Below are 18,775 nucleotides of genomic sequence, written 5' to 3' on the forward strand. Positions count from 1 at the left end.
CAGTGTGTTTTGGTTCCTGCTGGTTTGGTTGATAAATGATTATGTTTCATGTGTTGCTTTAGATTGTTTTGCTTCTGTTTGGCTTAGTTTAGTGTGATGGGTTTGGGTTTGGGTTTGTGATTTTTTTAGTTTTGTCCATCAGTTCCGTTTAATATGGTTTGATTTGATTTTGGAGGTGTTTATTGTTTTGTATAGAGCGTATAGTTGAAGTTTTTTTTTTTTTTTTTTTTTTTTTTTACAGCTGTACATGTATCCTGATCCAGAGGCATAAACAGATGAACAGCACGTACAACATCATACATGTTGTTTGATGGTGACTGCTGGCTCGGTTCCAAAGCATCTCTTGCATCTTTCTTGATAATAGATACTGTGTACACTCATCCACCATAACACACTCACAGTATGGAAAAACACACACTTAAACACACAATGGATAAATTCACCAAAACAGTGGCAGGTTGAGCTCAGTGTAGCTGCCAGGGAGTACGACACCTGCTGTGTCACAGCAGCAAATGATTACACACTTAAGTGGTTTATGTACACCAGCAGATCTGTGTGTGTTTGTGTGTGTTTGTGCACATATGCTTCATCTCACACACCCTGAATAACGGAAGAGTCTTGATGTGAAACAGCCTCAGGTCCAGATAGCAGAAAGACGTCTCATTTGAATTCACGGTGTGGTCTTTGTGTGCTCCGTCTCCTTTCAGGGACTCGAACAAGCTGCTTTTTTTTTTTTTCTCTCTTCACATAGACTCGAACTGTTAGCAGAGGCCTCCTCGTTTCTGATGACAAAAACACGGAGCTAGCACTTATTCCAGGGAACAAAAGAAATCACACCGACAAAAATACATTTTAATGCCTTTTTTAATGATAGTCAGCAGTGGGGAGGGGAGACATTGTCTCGGCTCCTCGCCTCCATCAGCGTTTACACGAGTCTCTCTGCTTCTTTTGTTCTTCCTGTCTACCTGTCTCATCTTCGTTATGAAGTTTTAAAACAACACAGAAATGAGTCTTGACTCAGCAGTTATCCTGTCATGGGACTGTAAGGAAGAGACAAACTTTTCCACTTATTTGATTTCATCCTCTCTGGTTGGTCTGAAACAGTCAGTGTACCCAATCCATCTCTGACGCACACATCATGAAAGAGAGGAGTGTTCAGGATCAATCCAGTCAGTGATTCTCCTATGGTGGTGACGTCTGGCCGCTATGTTAAGTCTCTTAGGCTGTTTTCACATTAGATGCCATTATTTCCTACTGTCTCCAGGCATGATTGCTTCCCCTCTGTTCTCCCCTGCTGGTTCTGTTTCACATTAGACACGTCCTTTCATGACCAAACACGCTTTCATATAAACACAGTCCTTTATAGTGGGTGGCTGTACCCATGTAGATGGTTGGAGAGGAAAGAAGCAGCAGCCATGGCAACTAGTGGCCTCATCAACTGGGTGACATTTATTTATGCTCCAATGGAGTCCAATGGAATCCTCTTCTTACTTCATCTACCATGCAGCCCAGAGGATGAAATGGGCCCATGGTTCAGTGCCAATGAAAATTATTCATCCCCTTGGATGTTTTACCCTTTTACTGATTTTATAAATCAGTCATGGTCAATAGAATTTGGCTTTTTTTTTTTTTTTTTGACAAACAAAGCCATCTTTCTACAAAGTGATGTCAATCCAATAACTATGTAATGTAAAATAAGTAACTGCATAATGTGATGCACCTTAGTCTGCAATCACAGCACTGGGTCTATGTGCATAGGCTTGCACATTTGGAAACTACAGTTTTACTCCATTCTTCTCTGTTAAACTGCTCAAGCTCTGTCAGGTTTCACGGGGATCAGGCGTGAACAGCTAAACATTCACCTTGTTGTGTTTTAACCATTTCTGCATAGGTTTCACTGTATGCTTTGGCTCATTGTCTTGCCAGACAAATAAATCTTCTCTCAAGCCGTTGTTCCCTGGCAGACTGAATTAGATTGTCCTCAAGGGTTTTCCTATATATGCAGCATTCATTTTACCCTCTACTTTTGCAAGCCTTCCAGGACCAGCTGCTGAGAAGCATCACCACAGCATGATGCTGCCACCAGCATGCTTCACAGTGAGGATTGTGTGTTTGTGGTGATGTGTAGGGTTTGCATCTTGTCTGATGGCCTAAAAGCACCATTTTGTTTTCATCAAACTAAAAAACTATTCTGCTTGGCTATGGTGTCTCCCTCATGCCTTTGTTGAACTCTAGTCCAAATTTGATATGAATTTTCTCCAACAGTGGCTTTTTCTTTGCCACTTTTCCCTAAAACTTTGACTGGTGAAGACCTTTTCACCCTTGGTGATAGGTCCATAGACCGATGATTTTTGGGCCCTTGGGCCATCCACAGCATGTCCAGGGGCTTGTGGCAACCCTACTACCTGCCCAGACAGTACCTTAGGCCAGGCCTATTCAATTAGCGGCCCGGGGGCCACATGCGGCTCAGGCCCAACCTCCAAGTGGCTCAGCCTCTGGATGCAGAGGACAACCTGTTTTGCAAGTTTTCATAAATTCCCACAGTATTTCAGACCTTGAATGCAACACTCTGCGTAGCCTAGCAACAGTCTACCTACAATGCACTGGGTTGCTTTGAAGCGTGGCTAGCAATGCTGACAGAAGGAGCCCCAAGATACTGAGTATAAAACATTTCCTTTTCAACTGTAGCTACAACTGCAAATGTAGTTTTTATGCACTTTAAGACATGCCTGGGTAACATATGACCATTGTTATTATTTACAGAATTTAATTTAATTTTTAAATTCTATTTATTTTATTTTATTTTATTCAAATGAAAAAAGCATTTATACTACCTCAAGTTATGTTTAAATACAGCTCTGTTGTTGTGTATTTATGCACTTTTTCATTTGATTTTGTCATATTGCCAAATTTAAAAGGGAGACTATGGATAAAATGTGCATATTTTTCATCAAATTCATCTATATTGGTTCCAAGTTTTGACATTTTCAGCTTCTTACTGGGCGCCAAACATGTCTGGCCCGCCTAGGTTTCTTGATTTTAAAATTTGGCCCAGTTGAATTTGTAATTGAATAGCCCTGGCCTAGGCCATGCTGCACTCTAAAGGGGAGAACTTTGTTAGTTTTTCAACAGATTATTTTCCAATCCCTCTGGTGCTATGCAAAGGCATCCAGAACACAGCCTGGGTTGTGTCAATCTTCCTTTTTGTCCAGTGGTGCCCTCAGGCAGGCTTACTTGCCATTACAGTTCTTGTTTTAGCCATGCCTTAACATTTCACACAGCACTGTAAAACATTGGAATAGTCTCTTTTTAAAAATTAATATAGATATTTCAGTGGAGAAATTCTACATATTGTATTTTTAATGTCATTACCAAGCAGAAGTTTCTTGTTTTCTTTTCAAAATAAAAGCAGCTTTTTAATTCTAACAGGAAGTAAAGTACCCTTAGCTTATGGCAGTACAAATTACAAAGAAAAGCATAGCAAGGAACATTTTCTCGAAGAAAATGTCTGAGCTTGACTTTGAACTTTATCTGGTTACTCACACAGAGAAAGCAACTAAATGTGAAGTCAGTGGGCTTTGGTGAGTCATTTTGTACATGCACTCCTGCATGCTTCATGTTTAACAGTGTTAAACAGTGTATTTGCTCTGTCCTAGCTGTAAGTCATGGTTTCAGACCACACTGGTGTAGCAGTGCAGCACTAATTTTAATAATCAATCAACTAGTCAACATCATGAAATACATCTGTGATTGAGTCCCTATAAATTACACTGGAAGGAATGGACTTAAAAATGCAAAATATCTACATTTAAATGTGATTAACCATCAAATTCTGGGGTTAATCATGATCAAAGAGTGACTCATTAATAGGCAGGCTTTTTTGTAAAGGAAGTTCAGGCTTGCATCGTTAACCTGAGTGTTTAATGTTTTCTTTCTCCCCAGGTATTTACCAGTTCAGAGTCCCTGAGTCATCAAAGCCCGGTGCTCCAGTTGGGAGAATCAGAGCCACGGACAGAGACATTGGGAAGAACGCCGAGATGTATTTCACCATCGTCAGCGGAGACGGCATGGACATGTTTGACATCGCCACGGATAAAGACACTCAGGAAGGCGTCATCACCGTCAGCAAGGTGAGACACAGAAGGCAAAGAGTGTTACCTGTGTTTATAAACCAAATAGTCTCTAAAAACTGAAAGGTTTCAGAATATCACCGTGATATAATAGACAGGAAGGTAAATGAAAGAGCAAAGTGAATGTAAGTGCACCGAAAAGTTCAAAATACTACTACGTAAAGTGAAATCTGATGAGACTGTGTGTTAATTATCTTGATATTCCTCTCACAGCTTTGGTAAAACCAAATTAATTCTAAAGCAATGATTCAGCAGATCCCACACTTTCTGCTCATAAGGACCCTGCCCACGTAGTCTGTTTTGCACGTACTGTTAAATATGCAAAGCCTGGGCATGCTTGACAGATGAAAGAAACCAAATTAAACTTATTCATCTTTACCTTCACAACCCCCCGTCCCAGCCTCTGCAGCAGGCGCTAATACGCAGGACTGAAGCTTTTTATGCTGCGGGATTTTGAAAAATGAATCACAGTGTCCTCACAGAGTGCCTGTTTACTGATGTGGAGTAACAATTGATATTTAGAAACTCCTTTGTTCATGTCTGGAAGCTCTGACAAAGAAGTAATGATATTTTGTCAGCAGGATACGAGCTGAGGAAAATATCTGTGATTCTCTTAAAGAAGAAAAGACAGCACGTGTCGAGCTGCAGAAGTAAATCTGAAGCTTTGTTGCATTGTTGTAGAGAAACAAATTTCATCAGCGATTTCACTTTAGAAAAGAACTATCATCATTTGTCATTAGATTGAATCTATCAGCAGCTTTATTCCATGTTTTTATTAATCTTAGAGCTTCCTGTGCAACAGCATGTTCTGTTCTTTTCTCTCTTTTGTCATTCAGACTCTCAGCAGCTCAATTAAATGAAGACATGTTATTACCATGTACAAACCCTCCCTCTTTGCCCCATTGGCTGGATGCATATTTAATGATTTTAGAACCAATTTGTCCACCTAAAAACTTTATGTGGAGAGGAAGAATTTGTCTTTTTGCAAGTTAAGATGCACAAGATTATTATTATTTTGTAGCTCCAGTTCATGGCTGCTGCATTGACAGAATGCTCATGTAGCAGTGAACTGATAGCACTGAGAGCATCTCACAGGAACAGCTTGGTTAAAGACCCTGTAAAGTGAAAATAAATCTGTATTTAGGTTTGTTGTATGACAGATCACTGTTATGGTCAAATTTCAGTCAAATAAAACATCTCACAGTTTAGAAAATCACGCTTCAAAATCATGAAAAACGAGGCAGTAAATCTGCTCCACGATGTGGGCGTGTCTGTTGAATGAGCTGAAGCCACGCCCACTCAGGAGAAAAACGATCCTCTCAAATTAAAAATGTTACAATCTGACGTGAGGAAAGCACTAGCACCACTAGCCTGCCTCTTGACCCTTTTTCTGGCTCAAATCTCTGTTATCATGCTTTAAATGCTCTGTAGGCCACTGTGGCTGATAGATTTGGCACATTTACCTCACAATGAACAAAAAAACAGCATTTAACTGACTGTTAACTTTCAGCAAAGGCAGTGACATCAGCTAACAACAGACTGGACTGAGATGAACTGCTCTGTGATTTTTATATTGTAGTGTTAGAGGGGCGGGGTCATTCCCTATTGTGGGCTTGTGACATCACAAGCCCACATATTGGCCCCGCCCACATGAAACCAAGCCATGAAAGAATCCAAAATTCAGTCACATGTAGATCTCAGTGTTTTTACATGTTTACAGCAACTATATTCCAACATATCTAGTGTGTTAGACACAAATTATGGATTTCACTTCACAGGGTCTTTAAGCTTTATTTTGATCTAGAAATTGGGGTAAAGTTGCATCCTAGACTGGGTGAGGTTGTTCTCGCATACGACCAAAGCATTCATATTTGATGATATTCAGCACAGGGATGCGGACGCTAAACTGCTTAGATGATTTAAGCTGCTGCTAAATTCAATCTGAAAACCAACTTCACCCCATTTACCAACAGCTGCAGATAAATAGTACTCAATTATAACTGCTTTCTGAGTGTTTTCTAAACTTCAGACTAAAGGTTTTTATGTAGAGATGCATGATCCTATCGGCCTGATATCGGTATTGGCAGATAAAAGGCAATCATCAGTATCAGCAGATCGGTATTGAATTTCTGCTGATATTTAAAACTGATATTTTGGCTGTGATTATTGGCATATACCAACTTTAAATTCTGGCCAGTTGTACTAATGAGTTTGTAAAGTTTTTGACTGAACCAACAGACCTACACCAGTTGAGGTCTTTTCTTTGTTCATGTTCAGTCTTTAATCTTCAAAGTGTTTTTAAATGCTTAGGTTTGTTTCTTTCTTCACCCTTATACATTTAAATGTACGGTTGCCCTGAAGGCCAATAGGAATAGATATTTCAAAAGCGCAAAATATATTTCACAAAACACAAATAAATTTCACAAAACACAAATAAATTTCACAGAAAACAATAAATTTCACAGAACTGAAATAAATTTCACATAACAAAAAAAACTTCACGGAACAAAAATAAATTTCACAAAACACAAATAAATTTCACATAACAAAAAAAACTTCACGGAACAAAAAAAAACTTCACGGAAAAAAAATAAATTTCACAAAACAAAAATAAATTTCACAGAACACAAATACATTTCACAAAACACAAACATATTTCCCAGAGCATGAATATATTTCATGGAGCACGAAATAAATTTCACTGAGTACGAAATATATTTCATGAAACCGGAAAAGGTAGGACCCTGGTACTTGTCTCTGATTGGACGAAACCCAGGTCATGTCTTGTTTCCAGTGGATACCAGAATAGCTGATCTAGTGCGAAATTTAGTGTTAAAGTGTTTACTAGGATGGAAGAGGACTTTCAGCTGATTTAAGGCATTAACAAGGGACATACATATTGTGTGATTCTTGAAATGTGTGTTAAACCAAAATCTAAATCTTTTTTTGTTTTGTTTTGGGGTTTTTTTGTTTTTTTGTTTTTCACAGATTTAAGGCTTGCACAGATTTGTTGGCAACATTTTTAAAAGGCAGTAGAACTGAAAAGTAGCAGGGATAAAAACACAAAAAAGATACTCTTGCCACCCAATATCAGACAAGTTTTTATTTTTGATCATCAACAATTTCAAGCAAAGTCCTACACAATCTTTTAATCGCAAAAATTTGTTGGCAACAATTTGGAAAGTAGGCAGAACTGGCTTGGAACTTGAAGGTCTTGTTCTCCTGTAATGGGCATTTTATTGATCTAATCATCAAAACTTGTTGGCACACTCCTGCAAGCTGCTAAATTGTGGAAATTTATAGCAACTTTTGGAAAATGGATGCAACTGGCAGTGGGCTAAGGCAAGCAAAACAAAAATAGAATTTCTTGACTCAATTTTGGCTGAAATTTATTTTGAAATATCAAAATATGTTGTGCAAACTCCTGCAAACCATTGTAACTTGCACAAGTACGTTGACAGTTGTAGGTTCATGAAATGCAGGATGTCTTGAATCTCCCTCAGAATTAATAAAGCAGCTATTTGTTTATCTTACTGTTAAATTGGTTGCATTGGTATACAGGACTGAATGCATTGGAATGGAATAACATAGATGACACTGAGCATGTATGTAGCACCCTCTGCCATCAGAGTGTGAATGGGTGGGTGTGAGATGTCCTGTAAAAGCTTTTTGAGAAGTCATACAAGTCAAAGTCCACTGACCAAGTATGACAGACAAAAAGCCACAGAAATTCCCATAAATTCACAGCCATCGTGTGATGGCCATATAATAAAAACTTGTCTGCAGGTCTCTTGTTGGTTGTACCAGCATATACAGTTAAGGTATCCTCAGAATCACCCTCTTTAACCACTGCCGTTTGTCCCTGTGGTTCTGCAGCCTTTGGACTTTGAGAAGAAGCCGTCCTACACTGTGGAGATCCAGGTCCAGAACACACAGCTGGACCCTCGCTTCATGTCGGGGGGCACTAAAGACATGGCCACGGTCCGGATCGGCGTGGAGGATGTGGACGAGCCACCGATGTTTGACAAAGCAAGCTACCTGATGGAGGTGAAGGAAGACGCGGCAGTGGGCGTGGCCGTGGGCTCAGTCAGCGCCATAGACCCCGATGGAGCTCGAAGCATGGTCAAGTAAGGGAAAAGCTCAGTCTGAGTACTTTTACTTCAACTGATCTCGGACACAAGCTAAGATCTCAACAGGCTGGCTACACACCAGACAATTTCAAATATTAACTGACTTTAAAAACATCTTTTAACATTATAATCCTCCACTACATTAAACATTATAATATTAATTGAGCTCAGGGCACAGTTGTGTTCACTGTACACCGAAATAGAAATTATCTCTACCTTTTATAAGGAAATTTGTTGTTTTTCTATTTTTAAAACTAGCAGGTAAACTCCTGCACACTGCCTTTAGTGGTCTTATTTGTTGGCAACATCTGTAAAAGTAGCTGGAATAGAGAAACCCACATAAAACTTGTTTTTATGACTCTTTTATCACTTTATTGTTTTAATCATCAAAAATTGCATGCAAAATCCTGCACTCTGTCTCAATTGCACAACTTCTGGTGTGGAGCTGGCAGAGAGTAAGGTTTGCAACCTGAAATAGAAGTTTTTGGCACATTGTATTAGGCAATTTTTTGCTTTTCTGTTATCAAAAATTTAAGGTGAACTTCTGCATAGTTTGTAATTGTACAAACTTGTTGTCAACATTTGGAAAAGGCAGGGAAACTGAAAAGTAGCAAGGGACATAATAAAAACTAGAAAAGCACTCTGAGAGCGCAGACCTCCGCCATTAGCCCTATCTCCCAATAGTGAAGAATCCTTAAAAAAATTCCTGGATCCGTCCCCATGTGCCCCCCACCACGGCATTCGCCGATTACTCCCTCCCTGGTGGGGTGAACACGTGGTGAGGCAAAGCACTGGCTTCACTATGGGTGGACTGTCATGGCAGAAGCATTGCCTGCTGGTGCCAACAGATGCACTGACAGTCTGGCCCATGGTCTCACTGGATGACTGGAAGTCATGGCAGAGGGGGAATATTCCTCTATTCCTCCCAGCATTGTGAGTATTCTCGCTACAATTTGCTGTCTTTCTCGCTGTTATGCTTTAACTCGTCTCCTCGACCGAGCGTGCGTCTTTCAAAGTCTATAAACTCCAAAACGTTAAATAGAAACACACCCAAAAATGCTGCTGGGATTGAAGTTACTCATGTCCGCCATCTCCTGGTGTAAAGTGGTAACAGTGCCGACCTCTGCCATTAGCCCTATCTCCCAATAGTACAGAATCCTTTAAAAAATTGCTGGATCCAGACGGTGATCCGGATCACTCCCAAAATCTAATCAGTTCTTCCTTATGCCATTTCTGCTATTTCCTGAAAATTTCATCAAAATCCCTCCTTAACTTTTTGAGTTTGTTCATGCTAACAAACGAACAAACGAACAAACCCACCCGATCACATAACCTGCTTGGCGGAGGTAAAAAAGTGCTTGAAACCCAATATGAGACAAGTTATTATTATTAAGCAATCAACAGTTTCACACAGACTCCTGCATGCTGTTTAAATTGCACAAACTTGTTGCAGTATTTTGGAAAGTAAGTAGAACTAGGAACAAGGAAAACCTAAATAAAAAATTACAAACTTGCACTCTTATACAGAGCAATTTATTGTTTTTAATCATAAAACAAAATGCATGCAAACTTCTGCACACTGTCTAAATTGCACAACTGCTGGTATGGAAGTTGCATGCACTGTTTAAACTGCACAAATTTGTTGGCAACATTTGGAAAAGTTGTTTGAACTGACTTGTAACAAGGAAAATCAAAAGTTGTTGTTCTCTTATATAGGGCACTTTGTTGTTTTTATCATCAAAAATTGCATCCAGACTGTCAAAATTGCACAAATATGTTGATAACATTATGAAACATAGGTATTTTTCATTCTAATTTTGCCTTTTTAAATATTTGTGGTGTTTATTGCCTCTCTTTTACTTACTTTTTAAAACATCAGTCCCCTTGGTCTCAGGTTGTGTTGCTGGGTTCCAGTGTTGGCTGGGTTCTCATGGGTTCTTTTGATGATATCCTAGTTCTTTTGGTAACTTAGGATGTCTCAGTTCCAGTGATGTTTTAGGTTGTCTTAGTTTGGTGTTGTCATGGGATATATAAGCTCTCATTATGTCTAATAATGTCTCAGGTTGTTGGCGTAATAATATTTTTTGGGTTTATTTGTAGGTTGGATTTGGATCTTGTTTTGGTTGTCTTGCCTTGAGTGTTCTCTTGACGTTGTTTTGCTGTCTTTATCTCTTGTGTGGGTTCTGTTGCTTTATTTTTCTGCATGTCAAAGCACTTTGTAAACCCTTGTTTTTAAAGGTGCTATACTATATACTATACTATATAATAAAAGTAAAAGTAAAAGTTATTAAAACTGGCAAGGAGCGAAGGAACCCAAAACATAAATGGAATTTCTTGACTCATTTTTGGCCAAAATGTGTTTTAGAAATCAAAAATTGCATGCAAACTCCTGCAACCCATCTTAACTTGCACAAACAAAGTTGATTTTTTGGAGAAGTTTGTGAAAGTGGCAGGGAACTAAGTATACTCTATCGAAACAAAAGTTATTGATTGGGGATATAATTGTTGTAACTGTTAAAAAATGTGGGCAAAATACTGCTGACTGTCAAAATTGCGTACTGCATTGGGAACATTTGGAAAAGTGGGCATAACTAAAAAGGAAAAGTAAAACCAAAAAAGAAAATTTGAATTCTTGCCCTTTTATAAAGGTCAGTGTGTTGTTTTAATCATCAGAAAGGGCATATAATGTCCTGCAAACCGTCAATACTGCACAAATATTTCAGCAACATTTTTGAAATGTCTGAAACTGACAAGGAGCTAAAGGCAGCCAAAACTTGACTCAATTTAAGTCAAAATTTGCTTTTAAACATCAAATATTGCATGTGAACTATCTTAACTTGCACAACTACGTTGACAACTTGACAAGTAGAGAAGTTCATGGAAGGACATAAATAAATATATAAATAAATAGAAGTTATTGATACATTATATAATTGGTATCTAATTGTTTTTATAGCTAAAAAAAATTTGGGAGAAGTCCTGCATACTGTTTAAACTGCATATTGCATTGGCAACATTTGGAAAAGTGGGCAGAACTGACAAGGAGCTGGGGCAACTGAAACAAAAATAGAAGATCTTGACTCTTAATATAATATAGAGTGCTTAACAAATTTATTAGACCACCTGTCATATTTGTCTCAGAGACCATCCAGCATCATGAAGTGCTTTAATGCGGACTCTTTCATTTTCAGTTATCTCCACGTTTTACCATTTTGAACAGGAATGAGGGATTTCAAACTGAATTCACCCAAATTTGAGCCGGCTCACTGGGCTTCTCTGAGAAGTCAAATTCATCAAGCATAACATTCAACCACTAAAACTAATTTTTCTGTTCAGGAATGCAAGTAAGTAACTATAATTTGACATATCAATCAAGAAACATTAATGTGCTTTACTATTTTTTCAGTTTTTTTTTGTAAATCAGTAAATTTGAAAATTCATGGATAACAATAATAATTATATTTTAGCATTAAAAATATCATTTGGGTTAAAGAGCCTCTACATATTGGTGTATTAACCATAGCAGAAACATAAAAAATGATTTTGGTAATTACTAATGCTGTTAATTTAGGGCAGCTGTGGCATAAACCTTACTTTGGTTAGGGTTAAGGTGGTCTAATAAATTTGTTAAGCACTGTATATTTAGTTTTTAATTGTAAAACATCCATGCAAACTCCTAGACGCTGTCTAAATTGCACACTGAGTCTTTCGTTTGGTGAAAGGTTTGTTTACTCTCAAGGATTTCCTGTCATATCAAAAAGTGGAGCCAGACTTAAGGGGTCAAGTGTACTCATATCCAAGCCCAGGTCCCTGAAGTGAAACCATCCTCAATGAAAACTGGCTGATAATGCTCAGTTCCTGATCAACTAGGGCATCTGTCCCTGGATTTATGACGCTAGCTCTCAAACAGACAAAGTTTGATAACCTTGAATAACTTGTCCCATTAAAGACGGAGAACTTATGTCAAACATGTTTGAGAGTTCTGTTAAACGCTCACATAATCAAGCTGTCTCCTCTGTTGACGCTCATAAACAAAGATGTATAAAAAGGACAGATAAAGGACAAAACATAAACATGCACAAACTTTGGATTCGTTCCAATTTCACGTTTATCTTTTAACTTTCCTTTTTAAAATTGCCAGGTTGAAGCACAAAGAGAGTAATACCCAAATTGATAACAATTCAGTTTTAAAGAGCCTTTAAACCTTCAAATGTTCAGGATTTTGTTGCATTTCAATCAGACATTCAAGCAGGCATGAAAAACAAGAGGCTGGTTTATGCAGTGCAGAGTTGTAATATTTAAAAACACTTCCATCTTCAGATTCTCCACTTCTGTTTTAAAAATCTCAGCAAAACTTCAGTGAAGTCGGTTGAAGTTTGACTTAAAATGAGCCTGAGCTCTCCAAAGACTCCAGATGAGATCCTATAGGAGTCTGAGAGGGAACAGAGGAGAAATATGAAGAGCTGGTGGGTTCGAGGTGTACAGTAATCAGTGTTAAAATGATAAACCAAGCCATCAGAATGAAAACTGCTGAGTCTATCTACAACAAAAAGCTGCACCTCCAGGCTTCATTTAAAGTGCCTGGCTGCAGTGCTGTTCATTATTGAGACTCTGCATTAGGATTGTTTGAGCTCTGCTGCTCTCCTGTTGGTAATTGTCCATTACTCAAACGTCTCCAGAACATCCTGGGAATTTCCTGATGTTTACGAAATAACCGTCCTAAAGCCCTCTGTAATTTGCTCTGCTGCAGTGGGTATTGATCAGGAGGTACAAGAGTGTTCAAATGAGTTCAAACTTTCCCGAAGGCCAATTTAAGTCAAAAACAAGGAAGAGGACGGAGCAAAGGACCCACACAGAGCAGAGCTGGGCAGCATATCCAGTTTATATTGATTTATCTGTGTATTATCAGAGGAAATGAATTCATTTTAATGAATGCTGTATCAAAACGGACCAAAATTTAAGGATCTTTCGTCATATTTTCAACCAAAGAAGAGAAAGAGCACAGCCTAAACTGCACCAATATGATGGCAACATTTGGAGAAGTTGTTGGAACTGACTAGTCACAAGGAAAACTGGCGTGGAGCTAAGGCGCCCAAAACATAAATAGAATTTCTTTACTCATTTTTGGCCAAAGTTTGTTTTTTAGTATCAAAAACTGCATGCAAACTCCTGCACAATTTTTGCTGGCAACATTACCAAAAGGCTCAACTTGCTAAGATCAAGTAAAACCAAACCAAAGTTGGCATTCCTATCCTAAATATAAGTCAATTTATTGTTTTAATCTTTGAAATTGGCATGCAAAGTTCTGCCAACTGTCCAAATTGCACAAATATGTTGGCAACATTTCGAAAAATGGGTAAAACTGACATGGAGCTAAGGCATCCAAAACATAAATAGAATTTCCTGACTCATTTTTGGCCAAAATTTGTTTCAGACATCAGAAATTGCATGCAGACTCTTCCAACCATCTTAACTTGCACGAAAAAGTTGACAACTTTTAGAGAAGTTTATAAAAGTGTCAGGGGAGCTAATCAATCTAAGCAGAAACTGAAGTTCATGATACCTAATATTGGGGATTGAATTTTTATAATTGTTAAAGATTGCATGCAAAATCCCACATACTGTTGAAACTATGCACATTTTGTTGCCAACATTTGGAGAAGGCAGCTCACCTGGGTAGAAACAAGTAAAACCAGAACAATACTGACATTGTTGCCCTTATATATAGTAGGATGTATAAGTAGGGTGGACAATTAATCGCAAATTAGATGAAATCGCAATATGGCCTGCTGCAATTTTCAAATCGCAGAAGTTGCAATATTTCTTTAACTTGAAATGTGTCAAAATACCAGTTTAATAAATCATTCTTTTGCAGCAGTGGAGATTTTATGCACATTATGCAAACATTCAAGTGTCATTTTTTATAATGGATTACAAAAATCCTTCTTTTTGTGTTTTATGTATGTTTTTCTTAATTGAAATGCGTGACATAAAAATGCACTTAAACAAAGCAAATGACATCACATTTGCAATACAAGCAAAAATAGTTAGCTCATTCTATCTAAAACTGATGAAGCCTAGTGTTACTTCACGAAAGTCATACCTCAGCTGGTAGTCAGCCTCACCTCCCCCACCCTAGCCTCCTCCTTTATAGCTTAAAGCTTGTTGAACCTCCATTCAGATTCATGCTGCTAAATGCTTTGGAAATAAGTGTATTGTTTTCAATACACATGGTCTTATTTATGGAATTATTTATTGCTTGAACTTGTTGAAAAATACATAAGATTAACCCAAGAATAATTATATGATCATAATTTAGCTATAGCTAGTCCTGCATACTGTTTAAATTGCATATTGCATTAGCAATACTTGGAAAAGGGGGCAGAACTGACAAGGAGCTGGGGCAACTGAAACAAAAATTGAGGATCTTGGCATCTGGTATTGGGCAACTTCTTGTTTTAGTTGTAAAACACCCGTGCAAAATCCTATGCACTGTCTAAACTGCACACAAATGTGTGCTTTTTAAGAGGGGGTTAAATTTAAAAGTTGAAGAACTTTGTTTTTTGGCTAAGACTCCTTCATTCAGAGCTATCTGACTGCTATTCTAAAAATTGCCAATCTATTTGCGCATGTTTTAGACTTTGTGCACATGTGCTCTGGTAAAATCTGACTGAATATTATTAGGTTTGTGTTTGTTTTGATCCCACCCATCATTAAAATAATTTTTATCATTCTGAAACACAAGGGGGTTTGAAAAAGGATTTTGTACAACTGAGACTGTGTAGGAGTTTGGTTGCATTTTTTATCATTAAAATTGCCCAATATTGGGCTTCTAGGACTTCTGTTTTTGTTGCCATTGCATCAAACAGGCCTCTGTCTGGTTTGATATTTACTAGAATCCTATCAGAGTTTGAAACTCTGGTATTGTGATAACTTCATGGACAAATCTCCAGACATGTACCATGTATCAGCATCTGAGCTAAGTATATTGAGATCTGAATTTTGGTCCCTATTGCTCTGCCCTAGAACAAATGATCAAAAATGTAGTTAAGACGGAGGAGGCTGAGGATGAGCTGAGGAGAGACGGGTGAATGGATGTGTGACAGCAGTACGGCGCTCAGACTGGAGCTGAGCCCTTATGTCTCCACATTTAAAGCAGCCAACTGATGAGGAACATATTCCAATTAAAATGAGCACAGGAGCATGGAGTGCTCTTAAAATTAAGTGTCATAGGGGCCACACACACACAAACACCATCCCAATTATCTGTGCGTTTGGGCTTTTGTTACTGTGACTGTATCATCTATTATTTTTCTGTCGAGTGCTTTCTAATCATGATGGAGCTTGCGTGCTCTCAGACAATATTTGCTTTCATATTCATCCATCTCCTTATGGAAATCAATCATGGAGATTGAATGGGCATAATTAAGAGCTGATAATAGTATGATGCTATATTGTGGCCTTGATCCAGGCTGCCAGCGTTCATATGCAGCTCCTGTTCACGCAGCAGTTTGCCTCCTCTTTGACAGGCAGCGGCGGCGGCAGAGCACTTCCATTATCTGTGGAGTGCTGCGAAGCTGTGAATAGCTGCATTCAGCAACTAGTTCAAAAATAGAGATTGCTCTGTGCGCAGTCTGCAGACAGTGGGAAGAGATTTTCAAGTAGCTCTGATGTTTTGAAAAGGCTACGGTGAGATTGAAAAGGAGGAGAGGGCAGAATACAGCAGCTTCCAGCCATCACAATTATCTGATTTGACTTGTTACAGTAGAAACACTCGCTGTTATCCAACTTGACAGAGCACAACTTTTTCCCCCTTATTTTACCATTCCTCTCAACAGCAGTTAACATGTTTGTACCGTGTTGAGTTTCAGAATCACAGGTTTATGTTTGAATCTGTCGGCTAGGCTTAAGTAGAACTAGTTTGTTTGTTTGTGCAAAGGGAAAAACTGATTCAAAAGAGTCCAACTGATTGATTATGTGTGCAGATTTTGGTTTAAACCATTGACAAAGGAAGACATTTTTACGCAGGAGCCTCCAGCTGAGGTTGACATTGGTTAATGCTGGTGACGAGAAGCAGTAGCAGAGTTAGTTACTGTGATTTTTACTTAAACAATGAGGTTATTCTTGATTTTCTTCCACCATCAGACCTGCCAACAGTTTTAGCTGGGACTGGCAAACCCAGAGGATTGGCTCACCCCAGTTATTGATAGGAATAATGTAAAAGTGTTGGGTCAGTAGCATTGGTGCTAGCATCCTGGCTAACAGTTTCCTGATTTTGGAGATGAAAAGTGTGTCAAGCTATTATGGGGTTCTGATGCTGAAATGTTTCATTTGTGCCCCTAAAAAAAGTTTTAACAAATTTTGCCATTTTAATTTGCCACTTTTCATTAATGTTGCACATTTTTAACCCATTTTGCCTTTTTTTTACTTTTGTTGCCACATTTAAACCCCTTTTCACCAGTTTTTCTGTCTCTTTTTGCTTCTTTTAACCCATTTTTACCATTTCCTTTTATCTGATTTCATCACCTTTTCTGTCTATTTTTTATTTAATACTATTCTGCCACTTACTATACCCTTCTTACTGTGTTTTCTCCCAAGTTTTGCCTCTTTTAACCTATTCTGCAACTTTTAGAACTTTCCACCACTTTTTCTGCCCATTTTGATCACTATTATCCCATTTCAACACTTTTCACGCATTTCCATTTCTGACACATTTCTGCAACTGATGACCAGTGTTTGCAACTTTTCATCCAATTTCACCATGTATTCTGTCTCTTTTTTATTTTAAGCCATTTTTCCTCTTCATTAAGCCTTTTCTAAAACTTTTTCTTCACCCCTTTTGCTACTTTCAAAGCAAAGTGACAATTTTTTTTGTCACTTTCTAAATCCCCCTTTACTATCTTTTCTGCCAATTATTCAACTTTTATACATTTTTGCCACTTTTTAAAATAGCCACCACTTTTCTGCCCATTTCTCTGCCTCTTTTAATCCATTTTAACACTTTTTAAAATCCTATTTCACCATCCTTTCTACCAGTGTTTACATTTTTATACTATTTTTCCATCTTTTAATCCTTTCCCACCACTCTTTCTGACCCTTTTTGCTTCTTTTAACCTATTCTGCAATATATAGAACTCTTTCCACCACTTTCACTGACTGTTTCCATCACTATTACCCCATTTCAACACTTTTGATTCCTTGCCATTTTTGATTTGCATCTGTTAACCAGTTTTTACAACTTTTCATCCTATTTCACCGTGTATTCTGTCTTTTCTTTCTAATTTCAAGCATTTTTCCCACTTTTTTAAGCTTTTTTTAGAAGCTATTTGCTTGCTTAGGTACTTTTAACCCTTTCTCACCACCTTTGCGACTTTTTAAACCATTTTTGCCACTTTCTAAATCCCTTTTACTATCTTTTCTGCCAATTATTTAATTTTTATAAAATTCTGCAACTTTTTAAAATAACCACCATGTTTCTGCCCATTTTTGCCTCTTTTAACCCATTTTAACACTTTTTCTATTTCGCCATATTTTTTGTCCATTTTTTAAAATTATTTTTTATACTATTTTACCACTTTATAAACCCTTCCCACCATGTTTTCAGCCCTATTTTGCTTCTTTCAACCTATTATGCAACTATAAAACTCTTTTCACTACTTTTTCTGCCATTTTGGTCGAATCTGGCCTGAGGCCCTTCACCGCATGTCTCTCCCCGCTCCCTTCCCTGTTTCCGACTCTAGCCACTGTCCTCTCCTCTATCAAATAAAGGCACAAAATGCACAAAAATAAACCTTAAAAAAAAACAACAACAACAAAAAAAAAGACATTAAAATTTGGTTATTCTAGCTTCACTTTACAAAGGACCATGATTTTGCTGTCTTCCACTGGCCCGCAGTTTCCCCCCTTTTGAGCCGTCTTGCCCACCATATCATGTTCATCTCCACAGATTGAGAGAAATCAATCATCCTGGCAAACACAGTATCTCCCTGGTGATATTTAAGTGTTCCTGTTTTAACTTTTAGCCCCGTCTCACCTTCTTGTTGTCTCTTGTCTCAGGTACTCGATTGACCGCCGCACTGACATGGACCGCCTGTTTAACATCCACCCTGGTAACGGATCCGTGTTCCTACTCCGGACCCTGGACAGAGAAGAGAGCGCCTGGCACAACATCTCCGTCATCGCTTCTGAGTTCAGTAAGTCCAGCGGAGCCAAGTATTTACACAGATGCTGGGATGTATTGATGATGTATGGAGCCAGACGGAGCGTCTGCTACCACAACACATCAATCACAGGCACTTAAATTGTATAACACTAAATATAGTATCAGAGACTGGCTGAGCGGGAAACCATCAGGGGAGCAGGTGTTATTCTTCTTTTGAGAGGATTTTAGAGCCATGTAGATAGTTAGAGTCAAGGTTTTCAGTTATCTGCATCATACATAACAATATCTACCGTGTTTGATTTAGCTCATTATAAAAGCAGCTTAAAATCTAACCAGGAATGAAGTTCCACTTT

At 38.2% G+C, this 18,775-nt stretch overlaps 1 protein-coding gene across 1 annotated transcript in view; it reads left to right on the top strand.

The window, feature by feature from the left end:
• LOC121520480 (cadherin-6-like) overlaps nt 1-18,775 on the top strand; it is a 170,750-nt gene that overhangs the window by 111,565 nt on the left and 40,410 nt on the right. The window contains exons 6-8 of the mRNA XM_041803944.1: nt 3,943-4,130; nt 8,007-8,257; nt 18,317-18,453. Coding sequence (XP_041659878.1) covers nt 3,943-4,130; nt 8,007-8,257; nt 18,317-18,453 — 576 coding nt within the window. The remainder of the gene's footprint in view (nt 1-3,942; nt 4,131-8,006; nt 8,258-18,316; nt 18,454-18,775) is intronic.

This window comes from Cheilinus undulatus, linkage group 13 (genome assembly GCF_018320785.1).
Source record: "Cheilinus undulatus linkage group 13, ASM1832078v1, whole genome shotgun sequence".
Classification (NCBI taxonomy): Eukaryota; Metazoa; Chordata; class Actinopteri; order Labriformes; family Labridae; genus Cheilinus; species Cheilinus undulatus.